Raw genomic sequence first — 9,269 nt, forward strand, 5'->3', positions numbered from 1 at the left:
AACAAATGAGATAAAGAAAGTACATCTTTAGGTCATGCTTGCAACAACCTCCAATAACTATATGTTATATGATCTTTAAAGTCTATTCTTAGAAATACATAACATAGACTAAGGTATAAACCATAAACAAGGGTAAATATGATGTACCAAGCCATGGCTAACACCTAGCACAACCATGACTAGAACCCTTCTGTCAAATGTCTTATCAAAAGATATACAAATTTAGTGAGACATAGTTATGCCTTACCCAAAGCCTTGCACTTTAGAATAAGACACATAGAGAAATGATGAGTAGAGCCTCTCCAATAGGATGCTCATAGCACTCTAATGTAGTTGCATAACTCATTCAATAAACTACCAACAGAAAGAAAGGCACATACATATAATGATGGTATAAACAAAAAGACCACCGACAATTTGTCCAAATAGTTCATGAGCTATGATGCTCATGCATTCCATGTGAATCAAAAGTTAAATTCTCATGATGCATAGCATCCCCATGTGGCTCATGAATAACCAAAGGTATAACAATCCTCTCAACAATCTTATATAGAGTTAAATCTCTAATTTTCATCTACTGGTTATATCTAACAACACCTCATCAATATTAGACTTGGATCCATCAAAAGCATGGATACTAGCAACATGTCCAATTGTCTTACCAATTTGCAAATTAGAAAGAATTCCACATAAAACCTCATCTAATATCTTTGCTCATTCTTCCTCAGTCCATGCAAGAAAAACATCTTGATCAAGGTTTGGCACACGCTTTTCAAGATCGACCATTCTTTGGCCATTGAATCCTCAGGCCTTGCTCTTTGTCATGCAGAGCTCTTTAGTATTCCCATGAATCTTTCCATGAAAGACACCCATGAAGTGATCTTATTCCTTTTTGTCTAAACTTCTTGTGTACCATTGCTTAAATTACATGCAAGTGTGAATCAACATGTGTATTAAAAATGAGTCCTTAAGCATACAATTTTTTGAAAATATAAATAAAGTGAAAATGTTGATTACAGAGGATATGCCATTAGTTTAAGAACTTAGGCATAGGAAACCCTTTTGAAATATCTATTATATATATATATATATATATATATATATATATATATATATATATATATATATATATATATATATATATATATATATATATATATATATATATATATATATAGAGAGAGAGAGAGAGAGAGAGAGAGAGAGAGAGAGAGAGAGAGAGAGAGAGAGAGAGAGAGAGACCAAATGGCCTCAAACACTAGTGGTGAAGAATACAAGTTACAATAAAGAAACTTGTGGGCACATAATACTAGGCATGTGCTAACTGTGGTAATAACGTCCTAGGAATGAAAATAGAAGTTTTGAAGATTTCCACTTGTTTCATTCTTTGTAATTACTTTAAGCTTTTCTTAGCTTTTTCACTACATTGTTCAATGAGATGATGCCATATGTTTTTGAAGAGAAGGTATGTAATTAAAATCCATGCTAGGCTAACTAAGTAATAAAAAAAGATCATGTGTTTCCCTTAATGGCCACTTAAGCTTATATATGTGGCTTTTGCTCAAACATGGCTAGTTGTAAATATCATCACCAGTGCAATATCAAAGTCACAGGTGGAAGTCAAATAGTTGCAAATCATCACCCACTAGTGCAATGCCAAAGTCACACGTTGAAGTCAAATAGTTTCAAATTTGTTTGCATAGCAGTATTCAACTACCAGTGCATTGTTTTTACTGTGATGTTGAATAGATAGGACAATTATGCCGACAAACATAACAATTGTTTGTGGGTTGGGAGAGAAGCCAGAAATGGAAGGAATCAAAGGATTAAAAGTACCTCCATAATTGGGTCGACAATAGATAGAGAGCGGTAAAGTTTTGGTGTTGTGGAATAGGTAATTCTTTAGATATGCACAAATGTTTTGATAGCTTTAACGCATAAACATTGAAGAGTTTTTCATCCCATCGAAGATTTTCTCCATAATTCTCAATGAACATATTCTCATGAGAAGATTAGCTTATCATAGGTCCTAGAAAGTGTAGAACTATAACAATTATGTATCTTACCTTACATTTAGTGGAGCCGATGGAAAGTAATGGAACTATGGTTTTTTAGACGAGTGTGCTCCTCTCAAAGGAGTTGGCCTTTATTTTATAGGTATGCGAATGCGACCTAAATTTGGCCTTCTTTTGGGGGCAGCTAAATTTTCTGGCTAGTACACTACAACTCCATTCCATTGGCTAACATAGCCATGTTAGCTCTATAAGGTTATGCATGATATAAGGCTGGTTACACACCGGGGCTATGGACAGACAGGAGTTGCAAGTTGTCCATTACTTTGTTTACACACTAAAATGTGCCCATGAATTTCATCAAAAGGAGGTTCCATTGGTAATGAATGAGAAGTGTGAGGGGATTGGTGGGGGTTCAATTCTTGTCAGTCCCGCAGGCCACTTTTTGGAGAAAGGTGTTGTCGTCTTGTACATTGGACGTGCCCGAATTTCGGGACGGGGGAGATCCCCCGGCCAAAAATGTCCCGAATTTCGGGACGGGGGAGATCCCCTGCCCAGAAATGTCCGCCATCCGCAAAAATCGGGCCCAATGGCCTTTTGACACGTAGGGCATCTTTTTCCACCCTGCATCCGCCGGTGTGTATCCGGCCTAAGTCCTTGTTTGAAGCATATTCCAAGTGAATCAAAAGTTTACATGTCCAATGCCACATGAGCCATCGTAGCCTGCTCCGCTGATCTGAATGTAATGGTAGACTTCTATACGGTAGCCTCCCGCACCAGCAGATTCAAGAAGGATGCGCGGGAGTGCCTGTCGTGGCATCATCCCTCAACTCAAACAGTTGTTGAAAAATTGCTAGTCGTGCATAAGAACATTCTGATGGTGCTATTCTGTTCAGTGTTATCCTGTAGAAGTCATGGTCGATTTGTGGCATCGCATACAGAATTATCCTGCGGCCATTATACATGTGCCATTTGAAACTGTCAAGGACATGTCCCAGATCAGTAATCACGACAAAAACATGATCAAGCAGAAGCGAGCGAATGGATTACAAAGACTTTATCCTCCATAGCAGAGTGCAGCCGCATTTAAGAGATATCTGCAATATCCTGGGACAAAAAAAAGAAGAGGTATTATACTATGTTTGCGCTGCTGAGTACAGCTAACAAGTTTCCACATGAGTATATGCAGAACTTGGTGACGGCATGCTGCAGTGGTCCTTGGGACATGCAAGCCAAGTCTCTCTATCAGAGCGGTTAGAACGGTCAGTAGGGCTTGCAATTAGGCAAGGATTTGTAATAGACAGGAATACATTGTACAGTCTCCTACAGAGCTGTGTGCAACAGAAAGATATCTCAGCTGCTCGGCAATTGCACTCTTTTATGATATGTGAGGGGCTTGATTCATTGTCAGTTTTAGGTGATCACCTAATTCGTTTGTTTGCTTTGTGTGGAGCGTTGGATGAAGCAAATATGGTCTTTTGTACAATATCTAAACCGACCATTTATACATGGTCTGCAATCATCATAGCCCACACTAGTCTTGGGGAATGTGAGAGCGTTCTTGACCTGTACAAGAGAATGAGACAAGATGGTGAAGAGCCATCTGACTTTGTCTTTATGTCAGTTCTACAGGCTTGCTCTGATGCTGGAACACTGGAGCAAGGAATGTTGATCCATGATCACATAGCAAGAACTGGGTTGGAATCAGAGGTTAACATTGGGAGCATGTTGGTGAAGATATATGCAAGCTGTGGAAGGTTAGCAGAAGCAAATAGGGTCTTTGACAATTTATCTAGTCAAGATGTGGTGTCATGGTCCACTATGATTGCAGGCTATACCCAACAAGGACAAGGTCTCCAAGCACTTGAACTGTTTGAAAAGATGCAAAAGGATTGTATATTGCCAGACAAAGTTTCTTATTCCTGTGTTTTGAAAGCCTGTGGCAGCATCGAAGCTTTTGAACGGGGTAAACTGGTGCACAATCAGATGATTTTAAGTGGAATTCAAGTGGACGTAGTTCTTGGGAATACCCTTATAGATATGTATACAAAATGTGGAAATCTCCTAGATGCACATCAAGTGTTTGATGACTTAGTAGACAGGAATGTGATTTCTTGGAGCACACTGATCGGTGCATATGTACGTTTTGAGCTTAATTCTTCTGCATTGGAGCTGTTTACAAAGATGTTATGTACAAGGGTGAACCCTGGCAAGGTAGCTTTTGTATCCATTCTGAAAGCGTGTGTTGGCATTGGAAAGTTCCAAAATGGCAGGATGGTACATGACTTAATCATTGGTATGGGATTTGAAGTCGATGTTGAGGTATGCAGTGCGCTCATTGACATGTATGCAAAATTTGGAAGTCTACGAGAGGCACATTCATTATTGAAAGGATCTCAAAAGAAGAATGTGTTTTCATGGAATGCACTGATTTCGGGATATGATCGTGTAGGTCTTGGCCGGTTGGCCCTAGAACTTTATGAGAAGATGTGTCAGGAAGGTACTAAGCCAGACAATGCTACATTTTCATGCATCTTGAAAGCATGTGCCAATGTAGGAGCTACAACCGGCGGTAGGATAGTACATGATCACATGATCAGAAATGGCTACCAATTAGATATAATTGTAGGAAATACACTTGTCGATATGTATGCCAAGTTGGGGGCATTAGACATGGCTAGAAAGGTATTTGATTGCTTACCCAAAAAAGATTCAGGAACTTGGGGTGCAATGATCACGGGATATGCCTGGCAGGGGCATGGTTGTGTTGCTTTCAATCTTTTCGAGAAGATGCTATGGGGGGGTATTAGTCCTGATAGTTCCACATTCTTAGGTGTTTTGAAAGCTTGTGGAATTTTGGGAGCAGTGGAGCAGGGGAAACTTATTCATGACCTAGTAATCAGAAGTAGGCTTGAGAAGGATGAGTTAATTAGGAATTCTCTAGTGGACATGTATTTTAAATGTTGTTACATGACAGAGGCCCATTCAACGTTTCAAAGGTCTTTCAAACATGATGTGGTGTCATGGAATGTGATGATAGTAGGGCATGTACAGCATGAAAATTTCCTAACTGCTTTTGAATTTTTTAGAAAAATGCAACAAGAGGGCATTAAGCCTGACAGGGTCACATTTTCAAACATCTTAAAAGCGTGCAGCAGCCTTGGTGGTATGACTGAGGGAAACTTATTTCACAGTCATGTAATTAAAAGTGGGTTTCAATCAAGTACAGTAGTTGGAAGTACCCTTGTAGATATGTATGCAAAATGTGGCAATCTGAAGGATGCTCATGAAATTTTTGATCAAATGCCGAATCGTGGTGTATTTGCGTGGAGTGCATTGATTGCAGGATACATTCTCCACAATGATGGCTATAATGCATTTAATCTTTATTTGAAGATGCAATCACAGGGCATTCATCCTGATAAAGTTATCTATATGTATGCATTGAGAGCATGCTCTTTGATGGGAGCCTGGAGTCATGGTAAGCATGTCCATGTGCAAATACTTAGGAGTGGACTTGAATCTGATGTGGCTATTGGGAACATGCTCGTTGATTTGTATGCAAAATCTGGAGACATAAAAGATGCAAAAAAATTATTTGACAACTTGTTATTTCAGAATATTGTAGCTTGTAATGCAATTTGTGCAGGATATGCCCAACAAGGCAACTGGAGGCAAGCAAAACAATGTCTCCATGACATGGAAAAGCGAGGCTGGGAGCCCCTGGATGAAATGTACACGAATGTGCTTGCAGCTTGCAGTCATGTGGGGAATGTGGAGGAAGGCCACCAGTCTTTCAAAGAGATATTGAAGAAAAACACTGGAGCTCCAAATACAGAGCACATAATTTCGATGGTTGACCTTTTGGGCCGGGCAGGTTGCTTCAATGAGGCCTTGAAGATGGTCCAAAGTGCACCGGGTCTTTCAGATGTAGGATGGATGTCTTTGCTCTCTTCCTGTAGGATTTACGGCCAGATAGAGCTGGGAAGACTCTGCTTTGATCAAATTGTGTCAATAAATCCAGGTATTAGTGCCAGCTACACAATCATGTCTAACATCTATGCTGACGCTCAAAGGTGGGAAGAAATGCATGAAGTGCAAGAATTGAGAAAGTGTGCTGGTGCATGGAAGCTTCCTGGTAGGGCCTGGGTTGAGGCTAACAGTAATGTGCATGAATTTCTAGTGGAAGACAATCTTCATTCAGATTGTAACAAAGTTTATGCTTTTCTAGCAAGAATTCAAAAGCCATTGAAAAATGAAGGATATGTTCCACAACTGGACCAGACTGTGAGACTCTGGACATATCAAGTTGGAACTGTATGACATAATCTTGGAGTTTGTTTTTTGCTACTATCAAATTATGCCCATTGGTATATGAACCATGTAACATGATAAGTTGTGCCCTTCCTGCCAGCATTGGAAGCTGGAAAGATAGCGAATACAAGAGGCAGCAGAAAAGACAAAATAGCAGCAGGTAATCAATAATTGGCCATCATTCTGCAAATACATGTGTGTATGCATATGTGTTCATGTGCAAATAACAAGGGCAGGGGTGGGGGTGTGTGTTTGTTGATGTAAGGGTGGAGTGCATGTGCTTGCTCCCAGACAAAACACCCCCTTTTTCCCCCCCGCGTGCCCCCCCCCCCCAAAAAAAAAGAGATGCTTGCTCACAGTCTTTTTCTTTTTCCAGAGATGCTTGCTTACAGATATGTGCATAGAAAAGCTTTAATTTGCATGGACTGTAGCTCTTATTTTTCATGAAGAGCTTACCTCAAGACCTGTAAGGAGGGCATCATCACCACAGGTATGGGCGCCAGCTTGATTTCCAAACTTGAAACTCCACTTGAGTTTTCTGAGATTGGCAGCAGATTAGCACGAACTTCAAAGCAATGCACTAGATCATCATTTTGGTTGGGTGAATGAGGCCTTTGGGTTTGAGTTTTGTTTCTTGTGATGAGCTTTCCTGCAGAATTCATAGGCTGTGTACTCTGTTGGATGTGTAGGCTGATTTGAGAGGAGGAGCTAAGGTGGGTAAAGCTCCATGGTGAGAGAGAGAGAGAGAGAGAGAGAGAGAGAGAGAGAGAGAGAGACACTTTTTACGAAAAAAAAAAAAGAGAGAGAGACACTTACACCAATATAGATAGATTTATGTGATAATTTCATGATATGAAAATACAAGAATAGGGGATTATTATATAGCCTTGGGATTTCCCCAAACCCTAAACCTAGGCTCACACACATACCGAGGTGTATTCACATGCCAATACACACTGATGTGTGTTCATACATATAGAGGTCGTAGATATAACTAGCAGAACCCCCTCGGATCATGGGTGATTGAATCCATGATATGAAAGGCAGGGAAAAAAAACAATGAACTCCAAAAATATGTAGTTGGCTTGCTCCAATCTGGCGGACCAACACTATCAGGTAACGAAAATGTTGACATGGCACTCTCTGTGCAGATTATTGATGTCTGGGGCTACATAACCTCTATCAAGACATGTGTAATGGCTATAGATATAGTGTGAACATGCATGACACTAACTAGGGGAAGAAATGCACACAAAATGGAATGGAGAAGATAGTCAGAGCTCCAATGTCTCTGTCAGCCTTTGATAAAGCTCACAACTAGGAGATGACAGACTGGCAAGATAAAATGGCAGGCTAACACCCCCTCTTAGATGCCAATAGTGTCTAAAGACCCAACAATCTCATATGATGTAGCATGGAAGCCTTTGGAGGAGGCTTTGTGAAAAGGTCTACTGCATTGTTCTTTGTGGGATAGCAGGCCACGGCTAACTCAAAATCCAGGATCTGCTCTTGAACAAAGTGGTATTGAATCTCTATGTGCTTCATACGAGCATGAAACAATAGGTTCTTTGCCAGAGGTAAGGCACTTTGGTTATCCACATGCACCTATGTGGGTCATGTTTGGGGAAAGCCAATCTCTGCCAACAAACAACGGAGCCAAAGTGCCTCGTGAGTAGTAGAACAAAGTGCACAATACTTGGCCTGCATGAGGCCATGGAAGGCTGCTTCTCACTGTTCCATGAGATAGCTCTTGATCCAAGGAGAAAGCAAAACCTATAGTGGAGCGTCTGGACTTCACATCACCTGCCCAATTTGAGTCACTCCATCTAGCAAGAGTGGCTCCCTCTCCATTCATGATCCCATAGGATTAAGCCCCTTGTAAGTAGCACAATACACACAATATAGCTCTTCAGTGAGCTTGACTAGGAGTCTTTATAAAAGAACATAATAATGCCACCACAAAAGAGATGTTTGGCCTAGTATGGAGAAGCCAAATCAGTGATCCAACAAAGACACTTGTACTTGGTAGCATTAGGAAGGGGAGCTCCAGTAGTGACCAACTTGGACTTAGGGTCCATAGGCCAAGAAATAGGTCGACATTCGGCCATACCAAAATTTGAAAGAAGCTTGGAGATGTACGTGTGTTGGGAGATGAAAATGCCATGTGCTTGCCTAGTATGGAGAAGCCAAATCAGTGATCCAACAAAGACACTTGTACTTGGTAGCATTAGGAAGGGGAGCTCCAGTAGTGACCAACTTGGACTTAGGATCCATGGGGCAAGAAATAGGCCGACATTTGGCTATACCAAAATTTGAAAGAAGCTTGAAGATATACATTGTCGCAGCGTGTAGGGTTGAAGGTCACCACAGGGGTTTGGCAAGAAAACTGGACAAGATATGTGTCTTCAAGAGTTAAGTAGATTATAGTGAATGTTTAAAGGTTCAAGAGGTATTTCACGGTCAATCACAAGGGTTTGAGAAAGAAGAATGTATGGGGGTTCAAGAGCTTAGACTTCGGAGATGGTAGAGATAAGAGAAGGGTTGAAGGTTTCAAGCCAAGTTTTTGAAGATGTTGATAGAGCTTCCAACTGCATGTTCTTAGCAAAGATCACAAGAGTATTATCTCATAAGTTCTAACTCAAATCAAGCTTGTTTTCTTGACTGTAAGAGCAATCAAAAAATCAAGTATATGCTGTCATGTATTATAAACAACTCTGCATCCCATCATTCATACATGATGCCATAGCATGAATCAACTTTGCATGATTACATTCAATGTAGACTGTTAGGGACAAAAGCTTATGAGTCAATTACAAGGCTTGTAGGGCAAAGAGACTTGCTTCAAGAGAGCTTCAAATTGAGTTCCTGAAAAGAATAAGTTACCACAGCCAAGAAATAAGAGAAAAAGCTCCTCTTAATTAAACTCAAAGCATCTATGAATGA

At 40.4% G+C, this 9,269-nt stretch overlaps 1 protein-coding gene across 5 annotated transcripts in view; it reads left to right on the top strand.

The window, feature by feature from the left end:
* Window positions 1–2,701: 2,701 nt before the first annotated feature.
* The window catches only part of LOC148032450 (pentatricopeptide repeat-containing protein At5g27110-like), a 47,865-nt gene continuing 41,297 nt past the window's right edge, over window positions 2,702–9,269 (top strand). For 4 of the 5 annotated variants that reach the window (XM_087683123.1, XM_087683125.1, XM_087683126.1 and 1 more), the window contains exons 1-2: window positions 2,702–6,486; window positions 6,703–6,816. In XM_087683123.1, coding sequence (XP_087539249.1) covers window positions 3,216–6,335 — 3,120 coding nt within the window. In that variant the 5' untranslated portion in view covers window positions 2,702–3,215 and the 3' untranslated portion in view covers window positions 6,336–6,486; window positions 6,703–6,816. Of the gene's footprint in view, window positions 6,487–6,702; window positions 8,861–9,269 lie in introns of those variants that run through there. The other variant, XM_087683122.1, reaches the window with a different exon arrangement.

The sequence above is a fragment of the Lygodium microphyllum genome, chromosome 8 (genome assembly GCF_053477565.2).
Source record: "Lygodium microphyllum isolate KBCC chromosome 8, Lygodium_microphyllum_v1.1.10, whole genome shotgun sequence".
Lineage (NCBI taxonomy): Eukaryota > Viridiplantae > Streptophyta > Polypodiopsida > Schizaeales > Lygodiaceae > Lygodium > Lygodium microphyllum.